Source organism: Telmatherina bonti, assembly GCF_933228915.1.
Source record: "Telmatherina bonti genome assembly, chromosome: 13".
Lineage (NCBI taxonomy): Eukaryota > Metazoa > Chordata > Actinopteri > Atheriniformes > Telmatherinidae > Telmatherina > Telmatherina bonti.
This window is the reverse complement of record NC_136611.1, coordinates 18,191,658-18,210,384: the sequence shown is the minus strand read 5'-3', so window position 1 is coordinate 18,210,384 and position 18,727 is coordinate 18,191,658. Positions and strand designations below refer to the sequence as shown.

Genomic DNA, 18,727 nt, shown 5'->3' with positions numbered 1-18,727 from the left:
TGTAACACAAATGTGAGGCCAAACCCACAACCGGGGATGAAAATGTTCCAAGACTGCATCTACTGTATGAAAAGGAAAGCATACCCTGTACAATGCTGCACTTTTCCCATCTCTCCTGACCTGTTTAAAGAAAACACATGAGACACTTTTAGATGCACATATATTATTGTTGGCTCTGCTCCACAGATAAAACGTTATTTATTTCAATTGAAATATTTCAGAGGAGAAACGGAAAACAGATTAGTAATTTAGGTTTTTAGTATCCTGTCAACTCACAGTATCACACATAATGCTCACACTTATTTGAGCAAAATGTGTTTCTCAGATAATGCAGGAGAAACTGGCATCAACAAAGTCATTGCAGAGTGAATCATGGTGCAAAATCCAAAGAAAGTCAATTAACATGAAAAACAAGTTCTTGGTCACTGAACTGACGCCCCTCGTTTGTTTGGTTAATGTAATAAATGTTATGGTAAAATAAAAGTTTCACATTAATAGAAATACCCTAATGAAATAAAAATGTTAAATACATAAACAAAGGCTTGTATCCATGAAAGGGTTCCATTTATCCTGTATTACAGAGCACATAGGATGTTCAAGTTTGTACATATGTTGTTTGAATGTCTTGTAACAACAGTCAAACTCACAAAGTGACATCATTCTTCATTTATATTTTACTTTGAATTATTTTATCATTTATGTTATTTCTTTTATCCAATCCCTCTATAAGATAAACTCATTTAAACATAGACGGCTTTTTTGCATTTACTCTCTCCTTTCTTTTCACCTCTGATAGTTACTTTTAGCAAACGTGTGTGCCAAGCATGCAGTATGGGTGGCGTTGCCATGTTTGTGCCAAACAAGATCAAAAAGGCAGTTGAATGAGTTTCAAGTAGTGATTGTCCACAGCTCTTTTTTTGGATGCAAATCACAGAGAAGATAGAGAGGAGCTAATCTGAGTTATCCTTGTTTTCCCCTTGTTTAAATCCTCTCTGTGGCAGATTGGACAGACCCGGAGAATGACAAAAAGCTCAGCCAATCGATAGACAGTGATCCATGCTGATTTTTTTGCTAATACACACATGAACACTGTATTCCTGAACTCCCAGATTTTTATAAGACACATTAAGCTTTAACAGTTATTTTGTCCTTTATTCCCACATCAGTCAATTTACACACACAGGCAGTAGCTTATATCTCCTTCTTTTGTTGTTCACTCCCAACAAACTCAATTTGGCATGCGGGCAAAGTTAGCAAAGTGGAAACTTCTTAGCTTTCACTACACACCAATGCCCAACACAAAACAGTTCTGTGAGAAAGTAATACTAATATGCAGAACTATTACAAATTAATTGCGTTATTGTTATGGAACAAATAAATTTACTGCTGTCAGAACTGTAACCTTCATTTATTCCCATTGCTGATAATCACCAAGAAATGAAAACAACCTCCAAGTATCAAAAATTCATTTACAAAGATGATTTAAATATTCCTCATTTTTCCCTTGATTACACATGAAATAGCTATAGATGGTTGTCAAATCTAACAGTAATGAGAAAGTCATTTGACCAGTTAAATATGTACAAAGACATGTGAATAGAAACTGAGCTGGGTAAAAGAAGGCTGAAAGAACTGCATCACACTTGAGTTGTTTTAGAAACTTTGATAGATCGCTGCCCTTGGGAGCTCTATGACGGTGATCTTCAAAGTATTTCTTCAGTCATGTTTCCCTCAGCTCAGTGAACATTACTTATGGCATGGTTGAATAGAACAAAAACACTTTTTTCTTTGCTTCAGCTGAAAATATCATAAGGTCAAACAAAGGTATGACAGAGACTTTGTGGGAACTAAATGCCAACAGATGTGGTGCAAACATAATGCTCCTGTATTAAGCCATGATGTGTTTGCAGTGGTGCCCAGTGAAAATGTTGCCTTTTTATTTTTGCTTGGTGTTTAAAACATTGAAAAAGCATTTAAAAAATGTCACACATGTTAAATGTCATGTTAAGAATAGTTTCATACAAATTAAGTTCGTATGAATTCATGAAAATTGTTACTTTAAGTTTTGCCACCAGAAATTGTGGGATAGAATTAAGTCATTTTATGGAGGGTGGTTTTGATAATCGTTGTCAATCTGATTATAACTCCCACTAAACTTAGCCAATACCCCCTTACACTGACACTTTCACAAACATATATCACACACACACAAATATACACATGGAAATATGAATAAATCTGGGAAAAAAGACAAAGCACATACACATTTACATATGCGGTGTAATGTGTGATAGTGTGAATGTGTGTGCACAAACAGGCGTGTGCGTGCATGTCCTGACCTTTAGTACAGAACAATCTAATCCAATCCAGCGTTATTTGTAAAGCACTTTAAAACAACTGGACCCGACCAAAGTGCTGGACAGAAGTTTAAAATTATAGCCAGAAATAACAGTCATAGGAACAGACACATGACTTAAGAGCAAATAAAAGAAGTCGTTAAAAAGATAAAAACGCGTGAAATAAAACAGCCCTTCATCAGAAAATAAAACCATATAAAATCAATTAAAACAACAAAAACAATAGTCAATAAATAAGAGCAACATCTTCCACAATGTTCAAACCAAACAGAAAAGATGGCTTTTCAGGAGAGATGCTGATGTTGGGGGGGGGGGGGGGGGGGGGGGGGGGATAGTTTCACAGTGTCGGCGCTGCAAGAGAGAAAACATGATCCTCTCTGAGCTTCCAATTTGTTTTTGGCACGCTCAGGGGCAGCTGATCAGCTGACCGGAGGGAGCAAGTAGGTGAATAAGGAAAGCTCAGAAAGGTCGAATAGAGCGAGGCCGTGGAGAGACTTGAAAGCAAATACATTCATTTTAAAATGAGTTCTTTAAAGAACTGTCATCCAGCGAAGAGAGACTAAAACGGGGGAAATGTGCTCATATTCTCCAGATCGAGTTTGGAGACATGCAGCAGCGTTTTCCACTCTCTAGAGATTGGCAGCGGAGGATGCACTAACCCCTATGTGAAGTGAATTACAGTAATCCAATTGGTTTGAAACAAACGGGCGGATTACCGTCTCAAAGTTCTGCCTCGAAAGAAAAGCTTTTATTTTAGCTACATTCTGCTTCCTATGGAGAGCTGTCAGCTAGCACTGGCTGCGCCATCACAGATGGCATGTTTGAATGTTTCCTCTCTTCCCCGCTGATTTATTCTTTATTCAATTCCTCTCTTGTGTGTTCACTGAAAAGCACATATTTTTCATCTAAATCCAATTTAGCCGGCGTTGTTAGTGAGTGCTTCTAGCATGAGAGTGCTTGTCAGGTACATAGGAGGAAAGCCGTAGAGATAGTCGACTGACGTGGAAAAGTTGACACACACATGCAAATGTGTGTATGTTTGTTGTTTCATTCATTGTGTCAATGTTTGTCAAGGTTGTCAATGATACTGGTGTGCCCCACGCAAACCTTTGACCTCCTCATCCAGTAGTCAAACTGTGTGTGCTTTCCTTATTATATTGCTGCTGATATTTCTGATTTTTAACAGCAGGCTAAGATACACACAGAGCTGGAAACACATTATGTATTCATCTGGATCAGAACAGAAGTGCATGCGCACATCCAGGCCGTTTTTCAGCCTACATGTTGTCAGAAGCAAGCAGCGTTTTCTGCAGAGCTGTGAAAGATATCAGAATACCAGGATACAGTTTGTTTTTAGCCACAGCAGTACTTTGCTTTTTATCTAGCGGTATTATAAACATATAAAGCAAAACAAAAAACAAAAAGGGAAAAAGGAGCAGAGAAATGTTTGTGGCGCTCTACAAAACTGTTGGACCTCAGATTGTTATTCTCCTAATTCTGAAATTGTCCGTTTCAGTTGTACTGAACTGTAAAATTTAGAGAATAAAGTCCTGCATGAGCTCCAAAGATGAAGCTGTTGTTCCTCATTCAGCTTGTCCCTCCATAGGAGTTGCCATAGCGATCATCGGCTTCCAACTTCCCTACTCTCAGTACAAAAGCCATTCACAAGGTTGTACATTTACATTTTACACCAGATGCCTTTCCTGACGCAACTTCTGCATTTATCCCCTCAGGGCTGCAGCGTAGGGTACCTCAAATGATTACCTTTTTATTGTTATTTTTTCCGACATTAATTTGTTTTAAACAAGCCATAATTCCCATCTGGAATAAATCTTGGCTGCATAAAAATGGTTTTTGCACTAAATCTATAATGTGCAAACAGATCAATATAAAATAAATGACCTGTGCAATATTGTTTTCCAGTGAGCTTCTTTTGTTAATAACATGGCGGCTTTTCTCATATTTGTGATGTTTACTTGTGAAATGGAAACTAAAAGAGGAAATCTGAGGAGTTAAAACCAAGCTGGGAGAAACAAAAAGAGAGTTAAAAGTGAGAATTTTAAGGAGGAAAAATAAATAATAATGGTGTCCACCAGTTATATGTAGGTTATTCCAGCAGGTGTCTGCAAATCAAACGGCTGGAGACAGACTGAGCCTCAGAGTGGCGTGAGCGATGGAAGAAGAATATGATCTAAGAGAAATGGGATATAAATTGATAGACATGGAAGAAAGGCATTTTTAAGTCTCCTGGTATAAAATAAGTAACAGTACACACATACACCCTCACACATGCACACATATTCTAAGAGCACAGCATGATGTAGCCTAGTTAACGTTCCTTAAGTGTTTAGAAACAGATTGCTGGAAAATATGAGGAAGTGCACATTTAAAAGTGGTTTTTCATGATGTCGCCCAGCATTGTTCTCAGTGTTCTTAGAGTAGAAAGAAGGTAAAGATTCTTTGCACAGATGAAGTTACAGAAGATCATAATTAAAATCAGGGAATTGTTCTTATGTAGATTATCTAATTCCATTCTACGTTTTATCAAACGGAAGGACAGCGATAACAGGATAACTGTGCGGCTCTGAAGGTGGGGAATTTAACAGCAAATTGGAGAGGAGGGGTGACCCTTTTCGGTTCAGCGTTGAAGATTTCTAGGTTAGATCTGATGAATATCTGTCAGCAGTTTTAGACTTTATAGCACGCAGGCTGTCTTAAATCGCGCCGTTAAGCATAGATGAAGGGTCTGAATCATATTATTGCTACGTTTCCTCTTGCTGCAGTGTGGTTTGTAAGACACTCAGCAAGTGTATGTAGAGATGAGCATTTGATCGACTCTGCAACTATCTCTGGAGATGATGATACCGCAACAGTTACACAAAACACAATATTAGAAAATATGATGGGACATCGATTTTTTTAAATTAATAAGACTTGAGTTAATAATTATAGTTATGATTATTATTAAATTATCTGCTAAATAGTCCGTCTAGTAGCAGATTTCTTATTAAGATGCCATTTTTACAGGTGAAGCTGGATGTTTTAAGCGTGCGCCACCAGTCAAAAGTTTGATTTAACGCAGCACATGATCATTGCTAAAGATAAAAAAGAATGTATCCAGTCTACTTAAGTTGATTTCAGACTTGCACATTAGAAGCATATAAGAGCAAAGTACAACCATCACCTCCCCAGAGACAGTAACAGTGGTTCATAGCTCCATCAAGTGGTAAATAAGTAACTAACATCTGAAGTGACCTCTCTTCAGTGGCTGTGTTTTTCATGTTTGGGCATATGTGAGCGGGCATGCTCGTGCGCCTCATCAAAGGATTTCCTCATGCATAATCAAGTTCATGCGTCTGAACGTGCTCTGATGCGACAACAACAAATCCTTCAGCAAATGATTCAGGCTGTTTGTTGCTAAAAGCCTGTTATCAGCCTCTCAACTTAACGGGTGGATTAAAAGGCAGATTCCTTTACTTCTCTGTCCTCTTAATAACAGCAGACAAATCCCCTCCCACTAGCTGGAGCGGACACGATTATGAGACTTCCTTCAAGTGAAAGACTCAAAAAAAACTTTTACGAATCCCCTTTCATGTAAAATATTTAGGGTTGTTTGTTTTCCTGCTTTGAAGTTGAAGCGTTTTCTTCCTTTATGTGGCCTATTTCTCTCTTCTTCTCTATCGCCGCGGTTCCCCCCCCCCTCCGCTCATGATTCATTGTGCTCTACTTATTTCTGATCACCATCCTGTGGTTCCTTGTCTACTTTCTTCATATCTTATTCCCAAACTTATGTGTTCAAGTTAAGTTGCACAGCTCATGCATCTACTTTTTTTTTTTTTTTAGATTTCTCTCCCCCGACTTCATCCCAAGTCGTCCTAAATTAACTCATTTAATCCATTTCTCACTCCTCCTCCCACTTCATCCTTTAGTGTGGTTCATACTTTTTAATGTCCGCATGTTAAAATTTCAGCTCCGTCTTCCGTTTTAAAGTATACATCACGAATGAGGATCCCACCTTTGTTCTCGTGGAAAGACCATTAAAATCCCTGCTAAATTGAAAACGGATGTTAGGAGCCCTATAAAATAATTAACAGCCGTATTAAGTTTTAAGAGTTGGTGCCGTTCCATTTGTTATATGAAAGGTGTCTCTGTTTCACCGTATCTATTTCTAGACAAATGATCATACACCTAAAGCTAGGGGGCTGTTTGAAAGTTTTATTTGAATTGGAAACTATAGTTTGTCCTTTGCATCTGAATGATGATCTGAAGTGAATGTGAACATGTTCAACACAAATTAAAGGAGAGAGAGAATCATAAAAAGTCTTGCTTTAGTCTCTCCTTGTGCATCTCTGTTCCACAGGAATTATCATCCTTGTATCTGTTTATAGCTGATTTTATTTCTGCTGCACATCTTCCCTTAAAGGATCTTTCAGCTCTTGTTTTATGTTCACTGGAGGATGATCTCCCTTATGCCTTTCTCTCTGTGTCCTCCAGCTGCCCCAAGTACAGATGATGTGGCACTCTACGTGGGCATCGTCATCGCAGTGATTATGTGTCTGGTCATCTCTGTCATCGTGGCGCTCTTTGTGTATCGCAAAACACACCGCGACTTTGACTCAGACATCATCGACACTTCAGCGCTAAATGGAGGGTTCCAGTCTGTTAATATAAAGACGGCCAGATCAGGTAATGAATGTTTTATAGTTTGATTTTTTTTCATCCTGGTTAGACATAAATGCTCGAATTTCTTGAATCAATTATCTAGGTTGGTATTTTTTAAAATATTCTCTGGTATTACAGCGTCTCAAAATAGCACACTTCTTATCGCAGAGTGCACCCTTAGATGTAAAAAGTAAAATCATTGCTTATAGTTTACAAATAAACAGAAATGTTTCACATGTAATGTGTTGCTCATCACTTTTCCTTTCAATGTGAATTCAGTTTGTTGCTCAGGACGTGATAGGCTGTAACCATTTCACTGTTCTTCAGGCTAGAAGGTCAGTGAAACAAAGTGCAGTCTCAGAGCTGATCTAGAACATAGATCATGTTATTTTTTATCCTTCACTTTGATTTTTCAGTGGTTTCACAATTTTACAAATCCACTAAAGAACTTAAACATGACATACTGCAGAAAAACATCCTGTCATCATGTCCTCCACAGGTTGTGATCCAACTGGACCTCCACATACCTGTTTGGTTTGGGAATGATTGTGTATCTAACATCAGGGGGTTGTCAAAGAAATAGAAATAAGTAGCCTTCCATCACTGTTTGAATCAATGGTTAAAAACTGATGAATAGATTTAATGCAGAAGTTTATTATTATTATTCACACATTGATGCACAACAACTGTGGTTTCCTTGTCTTTACTGTCTGTTGCTCTGGTTACTCTGCTTCTCTTTTCAATACCAAAGACATATTGTCTTATATTTATGTGAACTTCTTGTCTAGTTACCATTAAAAAAAAAGCTGCCAAACCATTCAGATGTCCAAGAGCCTTTCAATTCTTTCTGAAAAATACTTTTGAGAGTTTCACAGAAAGTATCTTATTCTCCCTTCCACCCCTGAAAATGAACTATGGATTCAGTTCCTTCAGATTTTGGCTCCTCTGCCCACAATGGAGATGTAGATATTCAGTTATAGAGCTTTACGGTTGAATACAGAACAACAGATGTGACCAAACCTCCATGTAAATAACTGTACCTGTCTCATCCACTTCAAGGCATTTATGCCGTTGTCACTTTGTTTCTTTCCTAAGCTCCATACTGTCAATCTCTGAGGGTTTGGATTAAACTGTCTCTTCTAGAGTCTGCTCTCCTCCATCAAGGTGTTTTCCTCTGTCAGTCTCCCTAAGTCTCTCACTCCTTTTTTCTTTCCCTTCCCATCTGCACATTAAGGGCAATCAAATTTCCTGTTTATCAGCATCCTCCTCTCTTCATCCTACTGTCAGTCTCTGCCTTCACTTAGCTGTGTCTCCATCTCTATCGTCTCAGAGACTCCGTCCCAGATGTTCCCCCGAGTGTTTGTCTTCCTGTTAAAAAGGAGCTATATATTATCTTCCACTGTGTGCGCTGGCATGTCTTCCTCTCTGCACACACCCAAACAAACCTGACTGTAAATTTAATCATGACTTTGATACTAGATTTTTTTTTTTTCTTAATTTGCTACATGGATCATTTTAATTTTCAAGGTTTTAAATAAAGAAGGAAACAAAATGATTATAAAATGGTCAAAAATTAAGAAAATGCATTAATAAAAGTTATAGTTCATATTCATACGCAAACATACATGCACTTCGGCACTCCTTTAAAACTGTACTACACACTCCACTGCGATGAGATTGATTTTAATCAACTAAACGTGTTATCCCTCAGAATAGAAGAGTTTACAAGGAATTTAAATCCTCTGTTAACTGAAAAACCGTGCAAAACATGAAGCCACAATGTTCAGAAAGACAATCTGTTGCTTTAGAGGCTACATATGTTGTGCAGCATTAAATATGTTTTCATAGAAGTGCAGAGTGAACTGGCTGGATTCTTCCATGTCTCATCATTTTCAAAGGTTTCAAGCAGACCGTTTGAAATGAGCATGTACTGAATGCAAGGGGATGAAAAACAAGAGTAGTTGTCACTTTTTAAACAAGCACACACCCAAAAGCCTTTCTAAATGTTTCAGAGTTTGTGCTTGTGTGCTGAGTTGTATCTTGATAATTAAAATTCAGAATGAATTACACAGTCAAAACAAGGAAGTGAGGTCACAGGAGGGGTAATGCAAATCGGTAAACAGCAAGCTGTAAATAATAGTATGTATTCAAAGGTGAACATCTTTGCATGTGTGGAGATGGGGTGACGTTTTTTTTCTATAAGGCATTAGGATGCTCATCACTCTGCGCTGAGAGAATCTCTGATTACTATTAATGAAGAACTATGCCCTTGCATATCTCTCTGTATCCTTCTCCCTGTGGTTTTCTGTTAGTTGTTAATTAAATTTCAGCAGGGATGATTTGGCTGGAATACCCGCTGACTTTAAGGGTAAACAGTGTGGCGATAGAGAACGGAAAAGACTGATAGTTGACAGGTGTGTACATATGCCCATATGCCTGTGTGTTGTTGTGGTGGTGGTGGTGGTGGGTGGGGGGTGGGGGGGGGGGGTGATAATGAGTGATTTTAAAATTAGAATGGGCGATCTCTCAGAGAGAACAACAGGATTTCAGGCTTCGTGCCCAAAAATATTGAGCCTGGTGTGAACAAAGCTGGATTTGTTCTCAGTAGGTAACTGGCCTTCTTACGATCAAAGCGAACCGCTTGAAAAAGCGTTGCGTGACGATGACTTTAATTATGGATATGCCTCCTACTCTCTTTAGAGAGCGTGCGTTCTAAGTCATAGCTGAGCCATATAAAATATGAAGTAATAGTGTTGACAAAATAGAGATCTGGACAAAATCTAATCTATTAGTTTTGCATTTAGGAAAAAATCTTGGAACACGTCTTTACTTTAATTAGTTAACCTCTAAACTGTAGCTGGTTTTTCTTTTCCTTCCATATTTTTTGATTTCATTGCAAGCATCGTATCTATTCAAATACATCCAGAAAATCTTTTAGCTGTTTATAAAAAAATCTTTCAATATTTAGAAGGTCGTTGTTTTGTATTTATAATCCATGGAAAAACTCATAATTCCTGTATTGCATTGTTGGGTTTACCACTTAATACTGTGTAAGACTTTTTTTTTGACCATCTAGATTTGCATGTTCACCTCATGACAACGACTTAATCCTAATAAATCAAAACTATCTCTAATAAGAGAGAGTTGCTTATCCCAGCTATTTAGCTTTGGTAAGTTTGTCCTCCTGCAACTGAAATGGGTTGGAACAAGATAGGGTCTAAAATCTTGACTGAGAATCTGAGCATGATGTCTTTCTGGGCTGTGTGGAGGGTACTATATTTGGGAAGGTTAATCATATAAGCAAAACAAGGCTGCAGTATGTGTCAGGTTCCCTAAAGGAACCGAGGCTAACATTCTGGCAGATAACACGTCAAGAGGTTTTTGGCCATAAAATGACAAAATGTGTATTTTCAAAACAGATGCATTGCTTATTTTACTATATGAAAGAGCATGGAGTGGATGTGAGTAACTAGTTGGCCAGTGATCTGTATAATATGACTCTCTTGAATTAATTGTAGCCATTTATTGGTGCATTTGTTGTTTTAAGGACCACTACTCTACAGGTCCCTAATAAATTTTGGCAGTCAAAAACTACTTTTCTGAGGCACTTTTCTACCTTAAAAAGGTATGAAAGTGGATGTGGTTGGTGAGTTATCAGTTCAGTAAATGAAATCAGGCCCCTTAATGCAGATTTTATGTTTTATTCTCAATAAATGTACTGGAATACATGTTTTAGAATAATAATAAGTCATAAAAATAAACTGAAATTATACTTTGCTTAGTAAATTTACACAAATTATAGGAATTGGACTTTACATTGTGAACCTAAACAATCATACAGCATAAAAATGTATGCTTCCAAAACAGTAAAGGAGCAACATGGCTGAATATTAATTCTGATTATTTCTTTGTCTGCTTTTTTAAATATTCCGTTAAAGAGCTAACGTGTCACAAAAACATTCATTCTTTGTTACTATAGACGTACTGTCCTTGAACCTAAGACATCGAGAGAAACCCGCTGTCATCTAATCAGTGCCTTATGGCACAACACAGGCAACTGAGCATGTTCCTGGTGCTGTTCTAAACTATACAGCCTAATGGTATCTCTTACAGGTCATGTTTTTGTAACTGTGTTTCCAAAACACCCAATGTAATACTGTTTACACTTCTCTGGCACTGTAGTTACTTCTGCCATATCGGAGGCCATGTATTTAGCGGTGTTAGTTTGTCTGTTTGCAACATAGATGAAACATTTTAATGGACAGATTTGGATTAAATATTCAGGAAATCTCTGAAATACAATAAGGAATCCGTGATCATATTTTGGGGGTCATCCCACTCAATTCCTGGATCTTTAAAGTAACTCTTTTCTGTAGGAGTAAGTTTGCCATTAGAGCTTCTAATTAAAAAAATAATGCCAACAATTATTTGGAAAAGAAATGGTGTGGCTTGGTGAGGGTTGTGTTCTCTGAGTGCTTCTAGTTGATATATGGACCATTGTGTGTTTGCCTAAATCCCTTTGAGGTAAAGACCAATTGTTGCTAAAACAGTCTACACAGTACACACCATACCTTTATCCATGACCCCATGTGCAGTAGCCATGACTACTACCTCATCCAGGTTATGCCCCTTTGTACAACACACCAACTTCCAAGCCTCTGCAGCTGCGCATCACTTCCTGTTATGCTGAGGTTTGGGAAAACATATTTAAATAAATAAAAAGAAAAGCCCTTTATTTGTTGTAGACACATTTTTCCATCTCTGTTGGCTATCATGTTTAATGTTCTGTCATTAATTGAATAAATATAATACATTTTTTCCTGACCAATCCTCTTTATCCTTTTAGCGGACCTGCTGACAGCTCCTCCTGACTTGACAAATGCAGCGGCGATGTACCGGGGTCCAGTTTACGCCCTTCACGATGTGTCAGATAAAATCCCAATGACCAACTCTCCTCTCTTGGATCCTCTCCCTAATTTGAAGATCAAAGTGTATAACTCATCTGGTCTGGTCACACCGCAGGATGAACTCGGAGGAGACATCGCATCTAAACTGTCTCCTAAGGTAAAGTTACAGTAGCATGAAGTAGAAATGCTGATATTTTACCATCTCCATTTGTCTTTTTCTTTTCTTTTCGTATCATGTTTACCGTGGGATATTCCTTCATTCTGCAAAAGCACAGAGAGAAAGACGAAAGCGCACAGCTATTTATAGTCAAACAAAAAACTAAACACTTTTAGTTTACATGCAACTGTGCTTCACTTTCTTCCCTGTGACTGTTAATGACATGGCGTGCACACCACCGGAGCCAGCGTCACAAATGCAGATGAATCCCTTCAGTTTCATCACAGCTCTTGTCCTGAGGCAGTGTGAGAGCTGAGCTCGCCATCTTTGAGGTCTGCAGATATGGGGTGCCTTTTGATGATTGTATCTGTTATCATTGATGTTTTTTTAATTGTTGCCATTTTGATCTACTTCAGTGTCAAATGACTTACCTTGCTTCACCTATTGTAGTAGTTGCCATCAGGTTGCTGTCACTGATACACTGATTTACATGTAATCTGCTGAGCATTAAGTCTGTCCACTAGACATCTCGCAGCACAGTTTGATAAAAATATAAAAGCAGGTCTGTTTTTTTTTTTTTTTTTTTTTTTTTACAATTACCCTCCGAAAGCTAAAGGTTCAATGCAAATTTGCTGTCTTCTCATAGATGGCCACCTCCAATCCACAGCATCCTCATGGCATTTTGGTTTGGGGTTAGAGCAATGAGAGACAAAAGAGAGAATCTTGATAAATATGGTAAAATTACTAGTGAAGAGCATCAAGATGGTAGAATAAAACTTCTGTAACCTACGACCTCAGATTGACTTTGCTAAGTTAGTTCTGTGGACTTCCATGAGTGGACTTCTGAGTGTCATTAGAAAGCAACTTTGTGTAACTTGGCGTCAGCTCTTTCAGATGCAGATTTTTTTTCCTTTAACCCACACTATATTGATTTTCTGCATATGAATGTTTACATCATTCAGCATTTATTAGTAGTGGGTGCAGCTTACTTTTATGCATAAGTGGATAGTGGTGCCTTACATTAAAGGTCAAATAAAGAAAGTTAACATTCGACTAATGTGTGAAATCTGTTTATGTCATTAATCTGAATTTTGTTCTTTCCCTTTTTCATAGATTACTCAGTCTCTGTTGGAAAACAGTGACACCATGAACCTTCGTAATCAAAGTTTGGCTCGGATTCGAGATCCTTCCTGCACAGCTCATGGATCTTTCAACAGTCAAGGAGGACATCTTATCGTGCCCAACTCCGGTACAAGCCCAAGCCAACTTATCATTCATAATTCAGATCTTTTTGTGGTTGTACTGTAGCTGTAAATACAGCTGAACACAAACATCACAAAAGTATATATATATATATGTATATATATATATATATATATATAATGTGTGTGTGTGTGTCTTTATATACATACATGAACAGCATATATGAGTAACAGTTGAAAATTAACATCAATCAGAAGTGAAGAGAAAATACATCCCTGCCTAATTTCCACATTTGGAAATGTAAAAGTGGACTGAGGGATTAGAGATTAGGTGCCAATGATGAGAAACGCTCTACAGTGTAGCATGTGGAATCTCTTATTTCAGACTTTGACGACCTCTAAAGATTCTCTGTTCTCTCCATAGTTGAAGTGTGTGGTCTCATTATGTCACAATCTAATCAGATGAATAAGCCTTGTTGAGGCATGACTGGTTGGTTGTTTAGAAACTTGCCCAAGCAAATTCATCCTTTAGTTGGTTAATTGAGTTTTAAAGTATTATGCAAAAGGATAATAGAAGGAAAAAAAAAGTCTCAAAGAATGCAAACATGTCATAAAAGGGATCTACTGGCTAATTTTGCAATAGTAAGTGTGAGAGTTCTGTGACTAGAAAGAGCTTGCACACTGTTACGACCCAGACTCTGCTAGGGCAATTGAGCCGCACAAAAGAAAAACCTGTGGCCAGGTGTACATGTGGACCAAGACAGATTTATTGTCCAAGGGGGAAGACAAGGCAAGAATAGGCCAGGAATGGCCTCAAAATAGCCAAACCAAAAGCAAAACAAGCCCGTAAAGTGGTTATCCAACAAAATACAGCATTGGTTTAACTATTCCAAAACAAAAACTAACAGACATAACAGGACTGGAGTTTATACAAAGTCAAAAAGTCCTTCCAGAACTACAACACGTTAGAGCCCCAACACAGGCTGAGGGCAGACCACGACTGAGCCAGTGGTAGCCGTTGAATGAAAGACTCCTGGTGTCTTTTAAGTCCTGGTGATTAGTGGAGTCAGCTGAGTCCGGAGTTCCAATTATCCAATGGGCAGGGTGGAGATGAGCAGGTGACATGAAGGACCAATCTCAGCCAGGAGGCAGCAATCAGAGTTGTGTTTGAGCAGGAATCCCAGCTGAAGGTTCAGAATTAGTAAACTGAAAAACAATACAGGCAGCCGTAACACACACGTTTGATTTCCATGGCAAGAATGTCAAAGCTGTTTGTCAAAGGACATATAGACAGAGACCAAAGCAGTTGGAATAATGTGCTGCAGTTAAATGAATCAAACGTATTGATGTTCAGTCACACACACAGCACTCTTGTATTGTGCAGACCATTTCTATATGCAGCTTACAGTGCAAAAAACACATGCCTCTTCAGGAGAATAACCTCATACCAAACAGTGGAGCATTATGTCAGGAACTGGGAAGCTTGCAGGAATTTAGCAATTCAGTTGTGAATTCTGCATTATGTCAAAGATGCCTGAAGAAAACATGAGGCCATCTGTCTAAAAGTCAGATCTGCACCGATGTGGACCTTTTAATAGGATAATGATTCCTGGTACACTAGAAAATCCACCAAGAAACAGTTCAAAAGAACTGAAAAGTCTGAATGCACCTGTATTTCTATGGGGGGATTTAAAATGCCCAGTGCACTCAAGGCATAAAGCTTTCAGAAGGGTTGTGTTGTGATTTCAAAGAAGTGCAGGCAAGACCTTTTCTCTGACTTGTTGATAAGTCAAAAAGATACTTGATCATTTAAGAGAAGGTTTTCCATGTTCAAAAATGAATCATAATGATGAAGTGGTAATGGCTTGCACAGTCAATAATTTAGTTGTGCATGGTGAAATGAATAAATTCAGTGAAACTCATTATTTCTGCCTCCATCCTCGCTGCAGGTGTGAGCTTGTTGGTTCCAGCAGGAGCTGTCCCTCAGGGTCGGGTGTATGAAATGTGTGTGACTGTGCACAGGAAGGACAGCTTGAGGTAAGCTTCGTGTCTGTTTTCTCAAAATTTTTCATCCTTTCTCTAACTTGTCCTTTGTTGCTGCCATTTTTTCCTCCTCATTTATGCATCTCGCTCTGTTTGTTTTCTCTCTCTGTTTTCTTCTTCCTCGGTTTCTCACACCTGTTAGGCTGCGTAAGGAGTAGTCCGCAGTATGACACTGGTTTATGAAGCACAGAATCAGACGAATCGTATATTATCTATAGTATATCCACTATATAAATTCAGTAGATTAAAATTTAATATCTTACATAGCCGTAACTGCTTCATTAGCATCATAATCTGCACAGTAATCCAAAGAATTAATTCACACCGTCATCATCATCAGGTTTCAAAGTTTAGCTGCAGGACTCTCACCCAAACGCAGCAGAGCGTCCATTATTTTAACACATATGAATCTGATGTCGTCTGTTGTGCATGTACTTCATGCCAAGCTTTAGAGCCTAAGAACACGAACACCGAGCTTTTGAAACCGTACGCATAGAGATCGCTATTTGCACAATAACTAACAGATCAGTGGCTACTTTGGGGATTACTGTAATCCTGTTACTTGTGTGTGAGGAAGAAATCTCTGTTGAACTCGAGGAAAAAGAGGAAAATTCAACACCTGGGTTTTTCATGAATATTTTCATGAAAGTGACAGCATTCATAGCTTTTTTTTGTTTTTTTAAATCATGTTCCTTTCATTCCTGTTTATTCAGCAGAGTAGAGCCAACACCGTCAGCATGGCCAGGAGTACACGATAAACTTGTGTTTAATGATACCGTAGTTTGTGTGAACCAAACAACCTGCTTTCATTCTTTTTTCTCCACAATCAATGGTGATCGATTAGAATTGGGCCCCATTCTACTTGCTACAGTATTTCTAAGAGTCAAATGTCTCCTCTGTCCTCTATCGTGATCTCATTCAATACTTGGCAAGCAAAGTTTAGCTAGCAACGCTGACGTACCACAGCAGCACTTCATATGCTACAGTAGCATGCTTAAGCTTATTACAGTTTGTTAAGTGTCAGTTCTCACACATACAACTCAGATTATTTAGTTTCTCCACATGATAAAATGCACAGGATGAACAACCAAACGGCAAGTTGACTTCTGCATTAGGAAGGTCAAAAGGTGTTTTATCCATACTTTAGCTACTCCTGCCCATGTGACACAATGGCAGGTCAATAGTGAGCTACAGCAGCTCAGTTGTTTATACCATTAAAGATCGGTACCCCCAGACACATGATGGGCTTTGAAAAAAAAAAAAAAAAAAAGGTCCATCAGCTGTATCAGTGCTCACCGCGTGAGTACATGCATTCTGGGAGATGAGGAAAATGTTTTGCTGCGTTCTTCTTTTTTAAGCATTGTGTAAGATTTGTAATTTTGCTTTCAGATTTTGTAATGAAAGAAGGCTACTAAATAATGGATACAAATGGAATTCAATATGCAGTTCCACATTTTCTCTGTAAAATAGGCAAGGCTGTTCCATTGCTGCAGTGCAACATGCATGTATTAGTTAGCAAGTGTTTGAGGTTCCAATGCCCAGATGTAGCATGAAAAGCAAAACTGTCTGTGATCTATGATCATTTTCTTCTGCCTGTAAGCCCCAAACTACTGACTCCAGCTGGGGTTCTCTACACTAATCATTCCCTGACTGAATTTGTGCAGCTCTGATCTGTTCTGTTCTTTGATTTCCCCGTCTATGCAGGGGTAATTTATCCTGCTCTCACCAAACTCTTGACTTGTTGGAATGTCTGTGGCTTTATCTCCTCTTATTAACAATAGACAATGATATTTGACAGTCCAAATGACTACATGCGCTTTATTTTTCTTTTTTTTTTGACTGAAACATTTATTATGTTCATGTGTTAGCAAGTGAGAGTGAACGTAGGCAGTGTCAGCGCAGGAAAGATTGAAATCCATACAAGGATTTCAGCCAGCTGCACAGCAAAGCTCTAAGTCAGAAAATGAAACCTAAAACTGATTGTTTCACGCCAATATCTTTTTTTAAGCCACAAAAAAAGACTTCCAGTCTTCCTCACTCCTGCAGAAAACCCTATGGGAAGCTGCCGTCAGGCTGGATTTTATACAGAAGTTCATTCTGCTGATGTGTGCAACACAGAGGTGCACATGTATATGGAGCAAAGAGGAAGAAAGAAGCCTAGATTTGAACTGATGGATACATTTTTATCATTCATACACCTGCATGCTTTTATTGGCATGAAATGCACAAACCCTCCGTCCAAAAGGTACTACCTAAAAATGTGCTGAATGCAAAATAATGATGATGATCTTTTCATCTCACTTTCTCTTTTCCAGACCCCCAGTTGAAGATATCCAGACAGTCCTGAGCCCAGTGGTGAGTTGTGGTCCTCCAGGAGCCCTGCTGACCAGACCAGTGATCCTCACCATCCACCACTGTGCAGACAATGTTCAGGAAGACTGGCTCATACAACTCAAGAACCAGTTGGCCATGGGAGAGTGGGAGGCGAGTCTTTAGTGTACTGTGTATCTTACAGAGAAAATAGTTATGTCTTAGTAAAAACAAAATGTTTATTAAAAAAAAGTAAAGATGTAAAACTATGTGTATAAAGAAATGTGCTCATGCAGCTGAGTGTTGCAATTAAACCACACATATTTAAAATTTCGACAAATATTTTTAATGAAATTGTCATTACATAGTCATAAACACAATGCTCACACAACTCATGTGCACACATGCAAAAGAATAACCTGGATTACACCGATCTACTATGCATGCACTGAGGGAGGCAGAGGAAAAGGACAAAAAGCAGGGAAAATGTGGTAAATAGAAAAAGCCTACAGGCTAGTAGATAAGCAGGGGGTTGAAGACTCCTATCAGAGGCAATTTGTTATGCTCCTGCCATCCTCCTCTTCTCTCATCTCTTTTCTTGTTTCTATCCTTCCTTTTTCACTAGCCTTCTTCCTCCCTCCTCCCATGTCTCTCAGCATGAAGTCTCTACCTCAGCAATCTATTGCGTGTGTGTATATGACTGCAGTTGTATGTGTGAATACATGTGCGTATCCTTGTGTGTGGGTGTGGGTGATAAGGCTGTCTTGCAGCATCGCTGTGTCAACAAGGCCCCCGTATGCTGTCTTCTGTTGCTTATCACAGCTCAACACAATGTCTCTGCACAATTAGCCATGCATAAGAGTCAGCGTGTGTGTGTGTGTGTGTGTGTCTTAGTGTGTGTATGGATGAGAAAGAAATTCACAGAAGGGGTTCGGCTCAGAGTGAATAAAGACGAGAAAAATGAAAAGTGGAATTTCATCATGAGGTCGATTTGTTTTCCTCTCATTGCAGTACAACATCCATTTCCCATCAGAAAGTTTTCCCCAAAACAGGGAGAGGGAGGTAATTGAATTCCACCTCATATCGGGG

General features: G+C 38.6%; 1 protein-coding gene across 1 annotated transcript in view; it reads left to right on the top strand.

Annotated features, from left to right (window-relative positions):
* LOC306764475 (netrin receptor UNC5C-like) overlaps positions 1–18,727 on the top strand; it is a gene marked incomplete at both ends in the record, with an annotated part of 199,831 nt that overhangs the window by 164,695 nt on the left and 16,409 nt on the right. The window contains 5 exons of the mRNA XM_079251649.1: positions 6,852–7,043; positions 11,866–12,083; positions 13,197–13,332; positions 15,235–15,322; positions 17,644–17,812. Coding sequence (XP_079107775.1) covers positions 6,852–7,043; positions 11,866–12,083; positions 13,197–13,332; positions 15,235–15,322; positions 17,644–17,812 — 803 coding nt within the window. The remainder of the gene's footprint in view (positions 1–6,851; positions 7,044–11,865; positions 12,084–13,196; positions 13,333–15,234; positions 15,323–17,643; positions 17,813–18,727) is intronic.